A 19,651-nucleotide genomic window follows, 5' to 3' on the forward strand; every position below is an offset into this window, starting at 1 on the left:
TTTTTTTCGTTTTTTTAGATAGCGCTGATTGTAATTGTTTAAAGTCACTTTGGGCTTCTGGGCTCCAGGAGCCGATATGGAGCCGGTGATCCCTTTGGGCGGATGTGAAGTGTCAAAAAGGGATCGAGATCAGAAAAATCAGGCCAAGAGGACGAGTTATTTCTTTATTTTACTTATAACGCCTTTAAACCCTGTTGGCCACAGACTATTTACCAATACAAGCAAAGTTATTACACATGGGAAACACAGAAACATTGGAAATTATATTTTGGCACCTCGCGTTTTCTTAGTGGACTCTCAAAGACGCATTTTCAGTGGGAAATGTGTCGCGGTTCAGACTCTGTACCTGAAAATAATCAGAGCACAGAGTGTCTGCAGCTGTTTAAATTAACTCCAAAGTAAACAAAATCAGTTTTAGCGTCTTAAAGTTATTTAAGCCTCATCTTCACTCAAATATTTACATTATGTCCAAAATCCAACTGGGATATTTCGATTGATTCCAACACGACAAATGATTGATTATTGATCAATGTGTTCTGTGCCTTAAAAAAACCCTTTGCAAATGAATCAGCTCTTCTTCGCACTTTGGCAGCGGCTGTGAATGAGGAAATGAATCAGCTGGCTCAGGTACAGCAGGAAGGGAGGAGATAGAGGGACACTCAGTTTGCTGAAGAAAATCTGACAGCGAGCAGGATTAGTTCACGGGGTCTGTTACCCCGGTAACTAACTTGGAGTTGACGTTTACTCGGTCTGGAGCAGAAAACCCGAACTTGGCCTCAACCCTGGATTATCAAACTCAGAGCTGATCGCTAAACCCGCTCCCGGAATAAGACCTAGCGGTCCATCGGCTGTGAACAGGAAAGGTAGGAGCTGCCAGTTATTATAAACTGCGATTTACTGACAATAAATACTCAAATATCTTCAGGGTACCTGTGGCAACCAAGACATTGGAGATTTAAAAATGATGGTAATGTGTGCGTTTTAACTCAAATTGTTATTTAAATTATTTTTTATTGCCTGAACATTTTGAGAATACACTTCTTAAACTTCAGTAAATAACAAAATATAATTAAAATAACACATAGGTCATGTATTCAGTGGTGTTGTTTGTCTGGCCAACTTGAAATCAGATTATGCTGAAGTTAAATAGTTTCATTTTTAAAATGAGCTCAATGATGAAAGTCATTTGCTGCAGTCTGCAGAACAGGAGTATCTGGATGCACCTGATAAACAACAATGTTTGACTTCCCAGATAAGAAGATGACATTTAGAAAAATGTTGGCCTGTCACCTGAGTCATGATTACGGTCGACTGTGGAATCTTAGTGCAACAAAAGGTCAGATCAACTTTAAAATACTGATGATCCTCGGACGTTTACATAAAAAACACTTTTTGAGCACTTTTTCAGATACTGATCGTTACACGTCCTCGTCTCTGTTCGCCTACATCATTAAACTAGTGCATTTTTGCTGTTTAAAGTATCATAGTTACACCTCATGATATTTAACCCTGAAACCCTTGGTCACCCTAACCCTTGGTGTGACAGAGGAGGATATTGTGATAGGGTGCGATGTTGGCAGATGTGGTGACTCCTAAAAGGACCAGCCAAAAGAAGAAGATGATGAATGTATAACTGTCTTCACTGAATTAAAACAACAACAACACAGTCAGCTAATTGTGAGGGGGTCATGGGGAACTTTCTCAGATTTGACTGCTTTTGTATCAAATGAACATGGTTATCATATTGTCTGAGGTGTTCTGTTGCCACGGTTACCCCACCAAGGAGGCAGAGGCCAGAGGTGCAGGGCAGAGAGCGGGGAATAGTCTCCAAAGTGAAAAGCCCTTCAAACATCTCTGTGCTGCACTCGGCGATGGAAATTTTAAAAAAGGACAAAATTACTTTAATGGTAAAGGCAGCGCACACACTTAACCAGTGATGTGTGTGTCCCAAGGTTCATGAACTTACCATGATTTAAGGCGTCAATGAGCATCATCACATGCTCTGCTCACCTCAGAATCGCCTTGTCATTGGGAACCATCAACCAATCAGAGCATAGTTGTGGTAGACTTAGGAGAGAGAAGTTCTAGGAGTCCAATATCAATATTTATATTATATTTCTAAATACTTTCAAGTTGTGCCAAGAGATTATGACACACTAATCTGAATCTCTTTCTGGATGCGCAAAATCAATTCGTGCCTGATGTGGAAGAAGAAAAAAGAAAGAAAGAAGATACGTAGCCTCTTAAACATGAAGCAGTAATGTGTTTGGTCTAAACTGAATATATACCAGTCAAGTACATTTGACCAGATTCATTTACATTTAAGATTTTACTCTGTAATTAAAAGTAATCAAATTAGTTAAAATCAGCATTTTTAGCATGAATATTTTCTTGAGTGTTGGTGGTCTGCAGTCTGGTCTTGTTCTGTTTGTACTGACATCAGTTCCAAATTTACAGTGACAACTTTTATTGTTTGTTACTGTAACCATAACTGTTACAGTATCATACATATAATAAGTCTATTTAAGCACAAGTGTCTAATTAAAATCAGCTGCATACTGTAGATGACACTCCAGAGACTCCCTCTGTTCCCCTGCCTCACATTTACTGTTCATTCATTCTTTGCTTCTTCATCATCTTCCATCCTCCTCCTCAGATGTCCACTATAAAGTGCGTGATGTTGGGTGACCTTGAAGTGGGAAAAACCTGCCTGTTCATGTCCTACACGGTCAACAAGTTTCCCTCTGAATACGTGCCCACGGTGAGGTGAAAGTCTGCAGACATGCAGCAGCATTCATTTCACTTTATTCCATGTAACACAGTGTGCAGCTCTTGTGCTGTTCCACGGTTTTTATGCATAGAAGAACTGTCAGCGCCCCCTTTCAACACTGTGATGAAGCTATTACTATTTATGAACCCATAATATTACACAGAGGAGTGTTTTTAATGGACCTATTTGTGTTGTGTTGTGTTGAAAAACATACAAGTTAAACACCACTTATGATGAAAAAGATTTTTTTGTGTAAGGATCCTTGGTCAAGACACTGAAGCCCAAACTGCTTTGATAAATCAGTGTGAGTGCATGGAATAAATCCAATTTTATTATGAAGAACATCTGTAATCAAGTCCTTTTGGCGGGTTTACTTCCTTCCTGTTGTCTCTTTCTTGTTCTCATTCCTCAGCCTCTGTCTCCTCCAGGTGGTGAACACTTACTCCATGACGGTGATGATCAGAGAGGAGGAGTACACTCTGAAAATGTGCGACACTTCGGGTAAAGACAAACATTTCTGCTCTCAGTTTAATAACTAATGAAACTCTGTGTTGTATAATATCAATCTTCATACCAGCAGCAGTCACATACATATAGTCGGAGCAATATTTCCTATAACGCTCAGAGCTGATTGTGATGAGCAGTTTCCCCACCGCTGACGAGACAACCCACACGTTATTTTAAGATTCAAGAATTTTATTGTCATATAAACCGCAAAACACAAGTGGTTACGCAGAGCAATGAAATTCTTACTTTGCAAGTTCCCGTCACACAACTAAATAAACAGCTGACTCAAATAAAGAACAAACTTAACTCTGAACATAGAAAATAATACATAAAGTAAAACAAGTGCTTATGTAGGTTATGCGTGGCTGTAGTCAGAATTTGAGGTGGTGATATGTACAGAATATGCAATATTAAAATTGTTTATATTGTATATAAATGTACAAAATGCAAACATACAGGTCAGAGATAATCATCATTTTTGTTTTCACTGTTAGAAATTCAAGTGATACAAATTAAATAAACAAACCTATAATTAGATAAAAAGGTTTAGACTGCAGATTAGTGTTGACATAGCCTGTACATAAAAGATGGACATTCTTTATCTACTTGTGTACAGTCCTCAATGAACTCGTGATTTATTTACATCTCCTTGCAGATAAAATGGGGGGAAAACTTTAGGTTTTACAAATACAGAATTGATAGTATGGGCAGGCTAATGTCCAAACTGAAATAAAATGACACTTGTGTCTTTATTTTTCCCACTGTCAAGCTGATTTTACCCATGAAATGCATTCTTTTATCAGCGAGGCAAGCCAGCTGGAGGTGAGATAAGGACCCAGAACGTAGGCAGTGACTTAGATGTGAGTGAGCTTTATTCACAAGGAGAGCAGGATACAGCAGGAGTGGAGATGACATACACAGAAACCCTAAACTGGGAAATCTAATAAAACAGAACTAAAACCTGAATCCACAGGAAGCCACAAAGGGAGAAACTCACGGAGGAAACAAAAAACGATGTGCGGGAGTACGCTGTTATCGCCCCGGCTAGCTATCGAGTGGTGGGTAACAGATGTCTCCAAAAATGTCGGAGCGCTTTTGCAAATATGTGATATCTTGATAAACCGATATTTGAAGTTTACCCAGCTACATTCTCGCCTGAAAATATCTTAAAAGTTTACTTTGTGACCCAGAAAGAGTAATAAGAGTCATTTTGAAACTGAAATTGGCTGGGCCGCGCTGTGAATTCTGGGATATGGTGGGCCACGAAGGATACTCCCGACCCATCCTTCAAATTCGGGAAAAGGAGAACGCATTTGTCGGCTGCGTTTGGAGGAGTCTACGCATTTGGACGGCTTTTGTCGCGTCGCTGTGACGTAATCGGCCTGCAAATGCAGCCTCAGGAGGATGTTTGTGTCTGTTGTGAGGTTGGACATTTTAGCATGTAGAATCTACGGGAACGTCCTCACTTGGGAGGCATTTTTCAGCCTTCATTTGTTCGCACTATTTTTTGCTACTCAGACTCGTTTTGTGTCTCCCCCTGCAGGCCATGATGATTATGACAGACTGCGACCCCTCAGCTACGCCGACACTGACATCTTCCTCGTCTGTTTCTCTGTCGTATCACCCTCAACAGTTTATAGCATCAGAGAGAAGGTCTGTTTGGTTCACTTTTATTTTAATTGTTTCCAGAATAATAAGCAGACCACCTAAATGTTTAAATCAGTTCAAAGAATGTACAAAAAATTAATCCACTAGCTTTAAATTCCAAATTTGAAAAACGCAAAAAATGAGTTTTGATTGTGATCCTGTCGTGTTAGTCCCTCAAATGATTCCAATCAGCTTCAGGTTCCAACACAAAGCAGAGAATACCAGGAGCTGCTACATGACCAGGTTATTGTTCATCTGCTTACCTGAAGCAGAACCTGCAGTTGCACACAGCACGTGATCCTGCTGGCCATCAGGAAAAACAGAAATATGACAAACAGGTGGCAACTCACAAACAAATACTACCATTTCCAGATGCTTTTTTCACAATCCTGGATCAGCCCCCATTTGTTATTACTCCCAAGAAAAAAGCTGAAAGGGGAAAACAATGAGGCAAAGTTGGCAATAAAATGGTTGCTTAATAATTAATATTTAGAACTAACTATTAGAATTAATGGTTAAAGAGAGACTCAAGCTGGAAGAAAGAAAATCTGAATTTGGTACTAAAAAAGAAAGGCATAAAGAATAAGTGATCATAATCTTAAACTTATCTGTTCACAGTGGGTACCAGAGATTTTATTCCACTGTCCACGGGTGCCTTTCCTGCTGGTGGGGACTCAGGTGGATCTGAGAGACGACGGTGCCACCCTGGAGACGCTGGCCAAGAACAAACAGCAACCGGTGACCTTTGAGAGCGGAGAGAAGCTGGCTCATGAGCTGAAGGCCGTTAAATACATGGAGTGTTCAGCTCTGACACAGGTACAGAGAGGAGAAGAAGTCTGCTGCTGTGATCTCCTACGAGTCTCTGTCAGCCTTCAACACAAAAATAAAAGAAATGTGAAAGATTCCATTCCTGAAATCACAGGAAGTCTTTACAATTCTCTGAATTAAAAGCCTTTTGTCAAACGCTAGGGTAGCAACACATTTACCTCTGGTGTCCATCATCTGGTTCGGGGTTACCGCCATATAGCTGCAACTCTTTTACAACCAGAGGAGTCGCCCCCTGCTGGTCATTAGAGAGAATACAGCTTTAATGAACTTCTGCATTTACTTTACATTTCAAACCCAGAAGCTTCAGCCTTCTTTTATCCTGCCCATGTGGTAAATGCAACAATCATTTTCATTCTCTTGAATGCTATTCAGTTTAAGGTGACCACAAATAGAAACCAGAAGCTTCTGGGACCCTTCCCTCCAGATTCTCAGTTTCTAGAGACAGACAACAGCAGCTGATCACATTTTACACATTTGCAATATTTGTAGTTATCCGAAGAAAGATTCTGTCTTTCCATTTGATTTATGGTGTTTCCTTTATTTCTTAAGCTGAGTGTGGTGTTCTCTCTTATTCTCAGAAAGGAGTTCAGAATGTGTTTGAAGAGGCCATCCGGGTGGTGCTGGAGACTCTACACAACAAATCCAGTCGCTGTGTCCTTTTATAGACATCACAATAAGAACAAATGGAGTAAAGGGCAGAGGAAGAGAAGGTGGAGATGTACGTGGACGTAGAAAAAGGACTATTAGCCTGGATGAGAAGAGAGAGAGGAAGGACATACATACATACATACATACATACATACATACACATATATATATATATATATATATATATATATATATATATATATATATATATATAAAACTTTGGGTTACTCACATCTTAAGACTGTTGCAGAAAGCCAGAGTACAGCTGGTAAACCCTCTAGCTTTCATAGCTGCCTTGATGTGCCCATTCATTCATTTTCATTGTCCACACTGGATCATCAAATCAAATCTCTAATGCAACCAGCCAAGGCTGCTGCTGAACAGCAACAACTAGAAAGCAGGCCTCGAGGTTCAACTGTATTAATGAGCAGTAGGACAGGTGTACCTAATAAAGTGACTGCTGAATGTATGTAGTGTGACTTTAGTGGCCTGTACAGTATTTGGTCTCACATTCTATATATTGTCTTTTTAATGGTTTTCTCCATTTCAGGAATTATTCAAAGAAACTGTTTACACTTCATTTTTGTGTCTGAACACTTTTACTGTACATTAGGCCGATATGTTTGCAGTTCTCTGTCCAAGGTCAGGAAGTTTTTAATATTTTTTTTTAAACTGTTATGAAAAATGCCTTAACCAATTTGAGAGCTGAGTTAAGAGTGGTAAGAATGACATTCCTTGTAGAGTATATATATACTGGAAGTGTTGGGTATACAAGTGTGGCCTAAGTCTTCGGTCAGAAAGACTGCAGCAGTCCTGGAGTTTAGTTCACTGTCTTTAATTAAGCTTCACAGAAGAACTGGTTACATCAGGGCTTGCCATGATAAATCCAACTGTGATGCAGCCAGACATGAATTTATAATTGTAGCAGATGCAGTATAGGTGACTATAAGCATGGTTGTCTGGAAACAGAAACAGGTAATACTATAGCTAGTAGGGTCAAAGATAACTAAGAAACAATCAGAACACATCATCTACTCAGACACAGCAATAGTTCACAATGTCCACAAGGGGTCGCTGTAAGAGCATAAGTTGGCTAAATAGCACATCTCTTCCAAGTTGCTAGTGGGAAGGCAAGAAGGTGGCAAGCTAACAACAATTAAACTAAACAATAAACAACAGAAAAATCCTTTAACCGCGGGATGTAATTATTGGAGGAGATTTAGGCCACTGGTATTTACTTGGTGCAAATTAATTAATTAAATAAACCTACTAGCATGATATCAGTTTACAGCGGCACAACTTTAACTTTAACCTGCACAAACAACTATAACTATTATCACACCAGTTAACCTATCAAAGGTAATAACACTTACAGTTTCATTAACTCACACGGAATCACACAAAACTGCGTTACAACTGCTCTGCCGCTGCGCCTTTCGTCTCTCCCTCTGCGTGATGCGCATATGACAACTAATGCGCTCATTTGGGTGCGCTTGAATCTTGCCTGTAGATATCCTGAGGCCGAGTCAGCAGGGAATTTGTACATTCCTGTTGTGAGATTTGCAAAAGGGCGATTGAGGAAGCAGGGCTGCAGATACCATCCACTGGGAGCCAGCCAGTGATGCTTCGTGCAATAAGTGAGGAAGGGAACTTGAACGCATCACACCCCAGCAGGTGTGAACAGGTAGAACGAAAGGTAGGCGCTGTCAGTGACATCAACTACAACTTGACATAGTTTCGTTTTTGAAAAGAGTGCAGAACAGGACCGACTGGATGATCAAACAGTAGCACACTCAGAAGATTTCCTCTGAGTCACTATTATTACGGAGAGTATATTCTCGAGGCCAAACAACCTTCAGATCAGTGTTAAAATTGTGATGAAGCGTGACAGCACGAGGACGCTGATGCTGGAATTATACTGAAAAGCTCCTGACTGACCCGGAGAAGATACTGAGGTAGGCCACAGCCCACAAATCTCCTCTGTGAATATATCAGGCAAGCATCTGTTTGTTTTGTATTATTTGAATTCTGCATATTGTATTTTACAACCAGTTGCATCTTGTGTAGACTTTTATCTAACACTGTGCAGTCAGTCATCAGTTTTTGACTGACAAGATGAGTAAGATAATAGTTAGAGACTGAAATTAACTGGTAACCAAAAATCTTTACAACTTGTGCTCCTTTGATCTTTTTTCCCATATGTTTTACTATCACTATACTTTGAAAGTCAAATGTATTTAAAACTAGCAATAAATTCAGTGACCTCTTATTTAATGTTGTGTTTCGTTATTTATTTGTTAGAACAGAAGTAATGCTAACTGTTCATCTCCTGTTCATCTGGACGTAGAAACGTTGATGAAATGCTGAGATATAACGTTAGCTGTCCAGGCTGCTGCTGAACAGCATTAACTAGAAAGCAGGCCTCATATGGGTTAACTGCACTAACAAGTGGAACAGGTTAGTAGAGCAGGCGTACCCAATAAAGTGGCTGCTGAAAGTAAATAGTGTGACTTTAGTGGACTGCACAGTATTTGGTTACACATTCTCAGACTGTATATATTGTCTTTATTATGATTTTCTCTATTTCAGAAATTATTCAGATAAATCTGTCAAACTTCACTTTTGTGTCTGAAGACTTTTACTGTACATTAGACCAATATGTTTGTAGTTCTCTTTCCAAGGTCAAGAAGTTTTTAATAATTTATTTTAAACTGTCTGTGTTGTGAAAAATGCCTTAACTGTTTTGAGAGCTGAGTTAAGAGTGGTGAGAATGACAGTGCTGTGAGATTTGCACAAAAGCGATTGAGGAAGCAGGGCTACAGATACCATCCACTGGGAGTCAACGGGATGGACAGAATTAGAAATGAGTATAATAGAGGGAGACAAAGTTATAGAGGCGAGGATGAAGTGGTTTGAACATGTCCAGAGGAGGGATAGTCGATATATTGGACAAAGGATCTTGAAGATGAAGCTGGCAGGCAGGAGGAAATGTGGAAGGCCTCAGAGAAGATTCATACATGTAGAAAAGGAGGACATGCAGAGGGTTGGTGTGACAGATGATGCTGAGAACAGGGTGAGCCTCTGAGGGGAGCCGCTGAAAGAAGATGTCTTTTTCAGAAGTTTCTCGGGGAACATAAAAATCGAATTCTATACCCATGATGTTTGCTGCCTTCACATTACAGGAAGATGGAACTCCACAAATACACATCAAAGTGAGAGAAAATTTGAATAAAATATCTTCCTGAGAACCAAGGAAGAATGTATTTTCTGTTTAACTGTTGTGATTTCCTGCCTGTTTGGAGCTAAAAGAGTCCACCAATACAAGAGATATCATGAGATATCTTGTGTTCTATTGAGCGCATCAGGACTTAGTAGTGTAGCTTAAATAAGTCAATAGATATAGACCAAATTAATGTTCATTAGAAAGGACATAAATATAAAAGCTGGGACTCTCACTAGGATTTGAGTAACTAACCTGGATCCAGACTGAGCTCCTTCTGCTTGCTGTTGACACTGTTTCTATGAATCGCTCAACAGCGACATCTGCTGGATTTAAAAAGTCATTCCAGGAAACTTGGAGACAGACTGAAGTCTCCGTTCATTCACTTTGACTGTGGACAGCAACCGAGTCATGACCAGTAATCCTGTTTAGTTAACCAAGTGATGATAAAGTGCCAACTGGATAAAAGAGAATAAAACTGAGTAGTACAAAAATAATAATAACAAAATTTTAGATTTTCTGAGTGTTCACCCAGGGCACCGAACAGGCCAGGACCGCCCCTGCTTGTATGACCCTTATGGGATATTCACATAGAAATATTACCCTATATTACCCTTCCAGGACATGAAGCTCAGTAAAGCACCCCTCCAACAGCCAAACCCATCTGTTCTTTGATTGGATTGTTAAATTTGTAATTGACAGAAAAATTGGGTCAAAATTCGTACTTTTAAGTTGAAATAAATACAGCCAGGAAACCTGAGCGCAGAGTTTTACACGCAATTTTTTGCCTTAACAAAAAAAAAATTTTAATTTTGGGACTGGACCTAATTGGTTTAGGCCTTATTTGGCAGACAGAACTTTCTCTGTCAGCCTTCTCGGTTCCGAATCATTTTCTGCTTCTCTGTCATTCGGCGTCCCACTGGGCTCAATTTTAGGGCCACTGCTGTTTTTGCTGTATCTATTGCCTCTGGGTTCCATCCTTAGAAGGCATGGGATCTCTTTTCATTAGGATCTCATTATGCTGATGACTGCCAAATTTATTTGCCACTAAAGCAGGAGGATGGCATCTCCATAAAACCTCTCTTGACATGTCTAGATGACACCAAAACTTGGTTGGCTCTAACCTTTCTAAATTTTTATGAAAAGAAAACAGAAGTGTTTGGACCTGGTGGTCCCTGTGCGTCCTCTGTTGATTTCAGACACCTGGAAGTTTATTTTAATCCTGTTGTTACTGACCTTGGTTTTAAGTTGGGGAGTGATTTTAAATTTAAAGACAACCAAATCAGAACAGTGGTGAAGTCCAGTTTTTATCATTTAAGGAAAGCACCTTGAAACAGTGATTCATGCTTTTATTTCTTCCCATCTGGACTACTGTAATTCACTTTATGTGGGGGTGAGTAAGTCATTGCTCTCACGTCTTCAAAATGCTGCTGCGCGATTCCTAACAGAAACTCGTAAAAGAGAGCATACAAACGTGGACAAAAATTGTTGGTACCCTTCGGTCAATGAAAGAAAAACTAACAATGGTCACAGAAAAAACTTTAATCTGACAAAAGTAATAATAAATAAAATTCTATAAATCCTAACCAATGAAAGTCAGACATTGCTTTTCAACCAAGCTTCAACTAAATTATTTAAAAAATAAATGCATGAAACAGGCCTGGACAAAAATGATGGTACCCACAACTTAATATTTTGATTAACCTTTTGAGGCAATCACTGCAATCAAACGATTCCTGTAACTGTCAATGAGACTTCTGCACCCCTCAGCAGGTATTTTGGACCACTCCTCATGTGCAAACTGCTCCAGCTGTTTCTGGTTTAAAGGGCACCTTTCCCAGACTGCATGTTTCAGCTCCTTCCAAAGATGCTCAATAGGATTGAGGTGAGGGCTCAGAGAAGGCCACTTTTAAATAGTCCAGTGTTTCCCTCTCAGCCATTCTTGGGTGTTTTAAGCTGTGTTTCGGGTCATTTTCCTATTGTCAGACCTGCAACTGAGACCAAGCTTTCTGACACTGGCCAGCACATTTCTCTCTAGAATCCCTTGATAGTCTTGAGACTTCATTGTACCTGCACAGATCCAAGACACCCTGTGCCAGATGCAGCCCCAGAACATAACCGAGCCTCCCCCGTGTTTCACAGTTGGGACAGTGTTCTTTTCTTGATATGCTTCATTTTTCCGTCTGTGAACATGGAGCTAATGTGCCTTTGCAAAAAATCCCATTTTTGTCTCATCTTTCCACAGGACATTCTCCCAGAAGCTTTGTGACATGTCAACATGTAGTTTTGCATATTCCAGTCTGGCTTTTTTATGATTTGTTTTCAACAATGGTGTCCTCCTTGGTCGTCTCCCACTTTGGCTCAAACAACGACGGATGGTGCGATCTGACACTGATGTTCCTTGAGCATGAAGTTCAGCTTGGATCTCTTTAGAAGTCTTTCTGGGCTCTTTTGTTACCCTTTGGATTATCCGTCTCATTGATTTGTCATCAATTTTCCTCCTTCAGTCACGTCCAGGGAGGTTGGCTACAGTCCCATGGATCTTAACTTTCTTAATAACATGTGCAGCTGTAGTCACAGGAACATCTAGCTGCTTGGAGATGGTCTTATAGCCTTTACCTTTAACATGCTTGTCTATGATTTTCTTTCTAATCTCCTGAGACGACTCTTTCCTTTGCTTCCTCTGGTCCCTGTTGAGTTTGGTACTCACCATGTCACCAAACAACACAGTGACTACCTGGAGACATACATACAGGCCCACTGACTGATTACAAGATTGTAGACACCTGTGATGCTGATTAGTGGACACACCTTCAATTAAAATTTCCATTCTTTGCTAGGGCAACCATCATTTTTGTCCAGGCCCGTTTCATGCATTTATTTTTTAAATAATTCAGTTGAAGCATGGTTGAAAAGCAATGTCTGACTTTCATTGATTAGGGTTTATAGAATTTGTATTCATTATTAATTTTGTCAGATTAAAGTTATTTCTGTGACCATTGTGAGTTTTTCTTTCATTGACTGAAGGGTACTAACAATTTTGTCCACGTCTGTATAACCTCTGTGCAGGCCTCTCCGCACTGGCTGCCTGTTCCTTTTAGGGTTCATTTTAAAATTCTTACGTTTGTTTTTAAATGCTTTCACATTCTTGCCCAACCTTACTTCTTTGAGCTTCTTCATCCTTACCCTGTCTCTCAAGTCAGCTGACCAGCTGCTCCTGAAGGTACCAAGATCCAGGCGGAAACCCATAGGAGGCGGGGCCTTTTCTAATGTCGCTCCAAAATTATGGAATAATTTGCCCTTGCATGTTAGAGGCCCCTTCACTGTACTCTTTTAAATCATGTCTTAAAACCCACTTATTCTTTGTCTTATTCTCAGTGAGACTTAGTTTCTCTTATAATTAAATTAGTTATTTAATTATTTTCCTTTTATTTGGCTTTTATTTATATCTTATGTAAATGTATTATATAGTTCCAATGCGCAGTACTTCGTGTCAGCTGTGGTTGTTTTAAAGTGTTTTATAAATAAAGGTGATGATGATGATGATGAGACACAAATCAGTTACTTGTCTTTACAGTTTATTTTGTTCCCAATTTTCTCCTTTTTTAAAAATTGTTTTTCCTACCTCTCAGATGCAGACTATAAAGCTCGTCGTGGTGGGTGATCGTGATTCAGGAAAGCATGAATTGCTCCTGACCTATACAGGCACAGCCTTAAAGGAAGAACACATACCCATAGTGAGTAGGTTTAAATACCACAAATTAAAAAAAAAACAAAAAAAACAAACAAGATTTTTCTCTTCAGGAAACTCATGACACAAAAATCTGCAGACATACACCAGACAGATTTCAACTGCTCTTTTGTGTCACACAGGTTGTGATACTTGCAGTAACTGAACTCAACAGAACACTAAAGACAGACCATACAAACACAGTATTTACAGCACATACATGCAAAACCAATCGAAGTGGGTTGTGTATTGTGTTCTCACAAATACAGTCTGGACCAATTTCTGTTATAGTGTGTTTGGAGTTTGAAAGTAAGTATTCAAGTAAGCGCAGCAGCTGTAAAACACTCCCTGCATCCGCTCACATCCAGAGCCGAGGTTACCAGGAATGTTGGGATAAGCTGCTTGTTAACACACGTGGCAGAAGCCTGAACGTGAGTAAAGGGGAATAAAGCAAGACATGGCACATCTGCTTACCTGAACAGCTGCAAACTAATATTCATGAAAGTGCTCAGCTCATTTCATAAATCAGTTTGACTCTGTTTAGTCATGCTGTAACGATTCTGCTGCATTTGCATGTTTACTTATCTTTGTTTATGGCTTTTGTTCCCTGTTTTCTCCAGGTGTTTGACAACTATGCTGTGACAGTGATTGTTGGTGGAGAGATATACAGTCTGGAATTAAATGACACTACAGGTAAAAAGTACATCGAAACTCAGTCTATTAAATACAAAAAAATCAGTTGTATAATGTCTGTGAAGGTTCTCAGTCATCTTAGTCTAAGGAGCTTAGAAAGAAAAACGTCTGGACTTCTATAAGTTGCTTGAAGACGTTTCACCCCTCATCCGAGAATCTTCTTCAGTTCTAAGGTCAAATGGTGGAGAGTCCCAGATTGTCCCAGATTTAAGCCCCGTGGGAGTGTCCCCCTGTGGGAGTGTCCCCCCTAATGATCCTCTACCTAATCACATGATCCAAGGTGTGAAAGCGGTTGTGCGTCACAATCAGCCAGGGTTTCAGGTGAGCTCATTGTGAAACCTGGCCCCACCCTATCATGTGATTTCCTGAGGTCAGATGGCCCAGGATGTGAGTGGGTGTTAAGGCGTCTGGGAAGGATCTCAAAACTGGATTATAGATGGCAGAGAGTTGGTGTCGCCTCTGTTCAAAGATGGTCGCTCACAGTGGACATAGATGCTTCTTTCACTCCTCTTTGAAACCATCTGTCCTCTCTGCCCAAAATGTGAACATTGGCATCCTCGAAAGAGTGACCTTTGTCCTTTAGATGCAGTCATTTCCACTTGGAAATTCATTTTCTGGGGGAGGGGTAACTTGTTGTTCAGACACTTGTGTTGTGTTCCCCCTGCAGGTCAGGAAGATTATCATACACTGCGACCCTTCAACTACCTTCAGACTGACATCTTGCTTCTGTGTTTCTCTGTCGTATCACCGTCATCTTTCAAGAACATCACAGAGAAGGTTTGTTTAGTTGGTAACTGTGTTTTGTTTCTAATTTGACGGGAATTCAAAATACTGACTCTTAATTTAATGAGGTGATTCTCTTCACTGGCTGCCCTTTAAGTCCAACAAACTCTCAAAGACTGTCAGCTAAAGGAAACCTCAATATGCCTGTAAAAAACATTAATTTGTTAGAAAAAAAAAAAAAAAAACACGGACAAACAAACACAAAGTCTTCTTGTTCTACTCAAAAATAAAGTTTAAAAAATTCCTTATCAGAACATCCATCAACATGTTCCCATTGGCCAGTACTAAAATTTAAAAAAAAAAAAAAAAAAAAAAAAAAAAAAAGTCATTTTAAATATATTTTTCTACATATCTATAAAATGACAATATTTATACACATCTTCCTATTTGCATAAACTCTGTAATGCCAAACTATTGTAATCACAGATGAAACCGAGGAGAAGAAAACAAAACACTCACCTGTCAGCAACGTTGTTGCTGCATTATTTGCTTCTCATTGTTCTCTGATTGTTAAAATTCAGTGTTTTTCGATACTTCTTTTAAATCTGAGAAGCAACCGACTGCAGTTGTAAAGACCAGATGTTAATCAGTTATGTGAATTCACCAAAACAAAATCACATCTTCTTCCAAAAGACCTTGACAAATGTGCTCATGCCTTCATCAGCTCTAGTTTGGACCACTGTAATCCTCTGTGTTTAGGTCTGAAACACTCTTCTCTTTATCATTTGCAGTTAGTCCAAAATGCCGCTGCATGATCACATCACTCCACTTTTAGCAGGTTTTCACAGGCTTCCTGTCCATTTTTCTACTGGTTTTAAGATTTTCCTTACTTTTAAAGTTTTAAATGGTGTCGTACCCAGCTATTTAACCAACCTGCTCAACTTATTTAACCCCAAAAGAGCACTAAGATCTTCTAGCCAGATGCTCATAGTGCAGCAGAGGTCTCGATTGCGATCTCCAGATTGGGAGTTTGCAGTCACAGTTTTAAGACTGCTACTTAATAGTCATACTGCAGAATCAACATTATCTTTTAAATCTAGTTTTAAAACTCATTTTTCTACCTCAGCTTTTTATGTTGGCATCTGTATTGGATTGTTTTGGTTAATTAGTGGTCTTTAACCACTGGGACATCTAATGATGATGTTTCTAAAACAAATAACTGCAGTCTCTAATTCAAAACGGACTTCAGGGAGAGATAAACGTCTAATGAATATTATGTTTTCATGCTCACACGGGGAAGTTAATTGCCAAAATATTTAATAATCCAATATCAGATTAAGTTATGTAACATTTTTTTTTCAAAACAGTCGCCTCAAGGCGCTTTATATTCTCAGAATCAGAATACTTTATTAATCTTGAAGGAAATTAAGGGTTACAGCAGGCAGCATGCTAATGGCGCATGTGCACTTTATGACAAAGTCACAAAGGTAATTTTGTTTGGTTTCTAACTTCAGAGATATTCGCGCACACACAGAGCTACAGGTCAGTTGTTGCAGTAAAAGCCCATCAAACCTGACCTTGATTTTTCCACAGTGGGTGCCAGAGATTTCACACCACTGCCCAGGGACGCCCTTCCTGTTGGTCGGGACTCAGGTGCATTTAAGAGATGACAGCCACACCCTGGAGAAGCTGGCCCAGAGAAACCAACACGCTGTGACCTTCACGAGTGGAGAGGAAGTGGCTCGTAAGCTGAAGGCAGTCAAATACGTGGAGTGTTCAGCTGAGACACAGGTACGAGGGAGAAGAAGTCTGCTGGTGTTTCTGCTGAGAAACAAGCACTGGTATCTATAAGTTTTTGGGTGCAAAGTTAAGAGAAATATGAACGTCTTCATTAGTGATAAAGGTACCTTAAAATCCAAGGCTGTGTGCTAATTCAGCCAGCAGAGCACGAGTAGGTCAGGGTGGGTTAAAAAGCGGTAGTGGAGCCCAGGGTTAATTATTGTATTGATTGCTGATGGGAAACATGTGTGCCTCTCCTGGGTTTCCAGAGATTGGTTAGTAGATAATCACATCCACACACAGATGAAGAAGAAAGATGAAAAGAGTGACCAGACTGAGGCACATGACACCCATGATGCTGAGTCTGTCTCGAATGACTGACTTCTTTTTTAAACAGTGAGCCCACAGGAAGATGACCGTGACATTTTATCACATAGTATCTCACTTTTCAGCCACTTGCATCTGCAGCTTTATTCTTTGAGTCACTACATGAAGCTCGTGACCATAGGTGAGGGTGTTGGTGTAGATTGACCAGTATATTGACAGCATTACTTACATGCTCAGCTCTGTTCATCACAACAGGTTGGTACTGTGTCCATGTCACTGTCGGTGTCACACCAATCCATTCTTCTTCCCTCACTCATGACACTGGGACATTTAAACTTCTCCACTCAGTCATGCCCATTCCTACTCATACTCAAGTGGGACTGGGCACGCTGCCCTTTACCAAATCACAGCCATGGCCTCAGCCTTAATGGTGCAGATTCTCATTCCTGATGCTTCACACTGGCTTTAAACTACCAACAGAAGCCAACAGATGTGTATATTGGTGTATATTCCCACTCAGTTCAGCTCGATCGATCTCTTTAACCCCGGAACACTAACAAGCAGGTTTTGTAAAATGTTCACATGGATGAAAATCACTCAACATTAGTATTTTAGAGTTAATTGAGTCATCTGGTTTAGGGTTTACACCCAGTACAGGCACCAGGAAAGTGTTTACTAAGGTCAAAGAGGGCTGTTTTCTATAGAACTGGAAGTCATTTTGGCACCAAGAGGAGCCTCTCTGTTGGGTCTGTGCCTCGCAGGCCCGCTGGTTCAAGGACTTATCACCCGTGAAGAAAGCAAGACAAACAGCTCAAATGGTTTTAACTTGCTAAACCTCTCTCATGTGTTTGTTTTGTTGTTGTTTTTCTTTTTTGTCTCTCTCTCAGGAAGGATTGAAGAATGTGTTTGATGAGGCTATTCTTGCTGCTCTGGAGCCTCCAGATACTAAATCCAAGAAGCTCTGCATCCTGCTATAGATGCCACAAGAAGAGAACAAGGAGGAGACGGTGGAGGTGTAGATTAGAGATAAGAGAATATTAACCCAAATAAGACTAGAGGGTTAAGTCACAGTGATTTAACTTTGGGTTACTCACATCTTAAGACTGTTGCAGAAAGCCAGAGTACAGCTGGTAAATCCTCTTGCTTTCATAGCTGCCTTGATGTGCCCATTCATTCATTTTCATTGTCCACACTGGATCGTCAAATCAAATCTCTAATGCAACCAGCCAAGGCTGCTGCTGAACAGCAACAACTAGAAAGCAGGCCTCGAGGTTCAACTGTATTAATGAGCAGTAGGACAGGTGTACCTAATAAAGTGACTGCTGAATGTATGTAGTGTGACTTTAGTGGCCTGTACAGTATTTGGTCTCACATTCTATATATTGTCTTTTTAATGGTTTTCTCCATTTCAGGAATTATTCAAAGAAACTGTTTACACTTCATTTTTGTGTCTGAACACTTTTACTGTACATTAGGCCGATATGTTTGCAGTTCTCTGTCCAAAGTCAGGAAGTTTTTAATATATTTTTTTTAAACTGTTATGAAAAATGCCTTAACCAATTTGAGAGCTGAGTTAAGAGTGGTAAGAATGACATTCCTTGTAGAGTATATATATACTGGAAGTGTTGGGTATACAAGTGTGGCCTAAGTCTTCGGTCAGAAAGACTGCAGCAGTCCTGGAGTTTAGTTCACTGTCTTTAATTAAGCTTCACAGAAGAACTGGTTACAGCAGGGCTTGCCATGATAAATCCAACTGTGATGCAGCCAGACATGAATTTATAATTGTAGCAGATGCAGTATAGGTGACTATAAGCATGGTTGTCTGGAAACAGAAACAGGTAATACTATAGCTAGTAGGGTCAAAGATAACTAAGAAACAATCAGAACACATCATCTACTCAGACACAGCAATAGTTCACAATGTCCACAAGGGGTCGCTGTAAGACCATAAGTTGGCTAAATAGCACATCTCTTCCAAGTTGCTAGTGGGAAGGCAAGAAGGTGGCAAGCTAACAACAATTAAACTAAACAATAAACAACAGAAAAATCCTTTAACCGCGGGATGTAATTATTGGAGGAGATTTAGGCCACTGGTATTTACTTGGTGCAAATTAATTAAATAAACCTACTAACATGATATCAGTTTACAGCGGCACAACTTTAACTTTAACCTGCACAAACAACTATAACTATTATCACACCAGTTAACCTATCAAAGGTAATAACACTTACAGTTTCATTAACTCACACGGAATCACACAAAACTGCGTTACAACTGCTCTGCCGCTGCGCCTTTCGTCTCTCCCTCTGCGTGATGCGCATATGACAACTAATGCGCTCATTTGGGTGCGCTTGAATCTTGCCTGTAGATATCCTGAGGCCGAGTCAGCAGGGAATTTGTACATTCCTGTTGTGAGATTTGCAAAAAGGCGATTGAGGAAGCAGGGCTGCAGATACCATCCACTGGGAGCCAGCCAGTAATGCTTCGTGCAATAAGTGAGGAAGGGAACTTGAATGCATCACACCCCAGCAGGTGTGAACAGGTAGAACGAAAGGTAGGCGCTGTCAGTGACATCAACTACAACTTGACATAGTTTCGTTTTTGAAAAGAGTGCAGAACAGGACCGACTGGATGATCAAACAGTAGCACACTCAGAAGATTTCCTCTGAGTCACTATTATTACGGAGAGTATATTCTCGAGGCCAAACAACCTTCAGATCAGTGTTAAAATTGTGATGAAGCGTGACAGCACGAGGACGCTGATGCTGGAATTATACT

At 40.1% G+C, this 19,651-nt stretch overlaps 2 protein-coding genes across 2 annotated transcripts; both read left to right on the forward strand.

Moving 5' to 3' along the window:
- The first annotated feature begins 576 nt into the window (after positions 1 to 576).
- Positions 577 to 6,541, forward strand: LOC147303290 (cell division control protein 42 homolog). Its single transcript, XM_086280924.1, has 6 exons — positions 577 to 863; positions 2,657 to 2,761; positions 3,199 to 3,271; positions 4,821 to 4,930; positions 5,543 to 5,740; positions 6,331 to 6,541. The coding sequence occupies exons 2-6, from the start codon at positions 2,657 to 2,659 to the stop codon at positions 6,415 to 6,417; spliced, it is 573 nt and encodes a 190-aa protein (XP_086137050.1). The 5' UTR covers positions 577 to 863; the 3' UTR covers positions 6,418 to 6,541.
- Positions 6,542 to 8,271: 1,730 nt separating this feature from the next.
- Positions 8,272 to 19,624, forward strand: LOC147303291 (cell division control protein 42 homolog). The gene is made up of 6 exons (XM_086280923.1): positions 8,272 to 8,355; positions 13,253 to 13,357; positions 13,971 to 14,043; positions 14,711 to 14,820; positions 16,360 to 16,557; positions 17,760 to 19,624. The coding sequence occupies exons 2-6, from the start codon at positions 13,253 to 13,255 to the stop codon at positions 17,847 to 17,849; spliced, it is 576 nt and encodes a 191-aa protein (XP_086137049.1). The 5' UTR covers positions 8,272 to 8,355; the 3' UTR covers positions 17,850 to 19,624.
- Positions 19,625 to 19,651: the final 27 nt, after the last annotated feature.

The sequence above is a fragment of the Aulonocara sp. 'chitande type north' Nkhata Bay genome, linkage group LG22, assembly GCF_057382095.1.
Source record: "Aulonocara sp. 'chitande type north' Nkhata Bay isolate Kocher_YH1m ecotype deep benthic linkage group LG22, A_spYH_male_GT1.1, whole genome shotgun sequence".
Lineage (NCBI taxonomy): Eukaryota > Metazoa > Chordata > Actinopteri > Cichliformes > Cichlidae > Aulonocara > Aulonocara sp. 'chitande type north' Nkhata Bay.

Bases quoted from the DNA above. Each gene is read 5' to 3' on its own strand.
- LOC147303290 (XM_086280924.1), top strand. From the start codon at position 2,657: ATGTCCACTATAAAGTGCGTGATGTTGGGTGACCTTGAAGTGGGAAAA. The intron at 2,762-3,198 runs GTGAGGTGAAAG...TGTCTCCTCCAG, and splicing joins CCTCTGAATACGTGCCCACG to GTGGTGAACACTTACTCCAT. The intron at 4,931-5,542 runs GTCTGTTTGGTT...ATCTGTTCACAG, and splicing joins TTTATAGCATCAGAGAGAAG to TGGGTACCAGAGATTTTATT.
- LOC147303291 (XM_086280923.1), top strand. From the start codon at position 13,253: ATGCAGACTATAAAGCTCGTCGTGGTGGGTGATCGTGATTCAGGAAAG. The intron at 13,358-13,970 runs GTGAGTAGGTTT...TGTTTTCTCCAG, and splicing joins AGGAAGAACACATACCCATA to GTGTTTGACAACTATGCTGT. The intron at 14,044-14,710 runs GTAAAAAGTACA...TTCCCCCTGCAG, and splicing joins GGAATTAAATGACACTACAG to GTCAGGAAGATTATCATACA.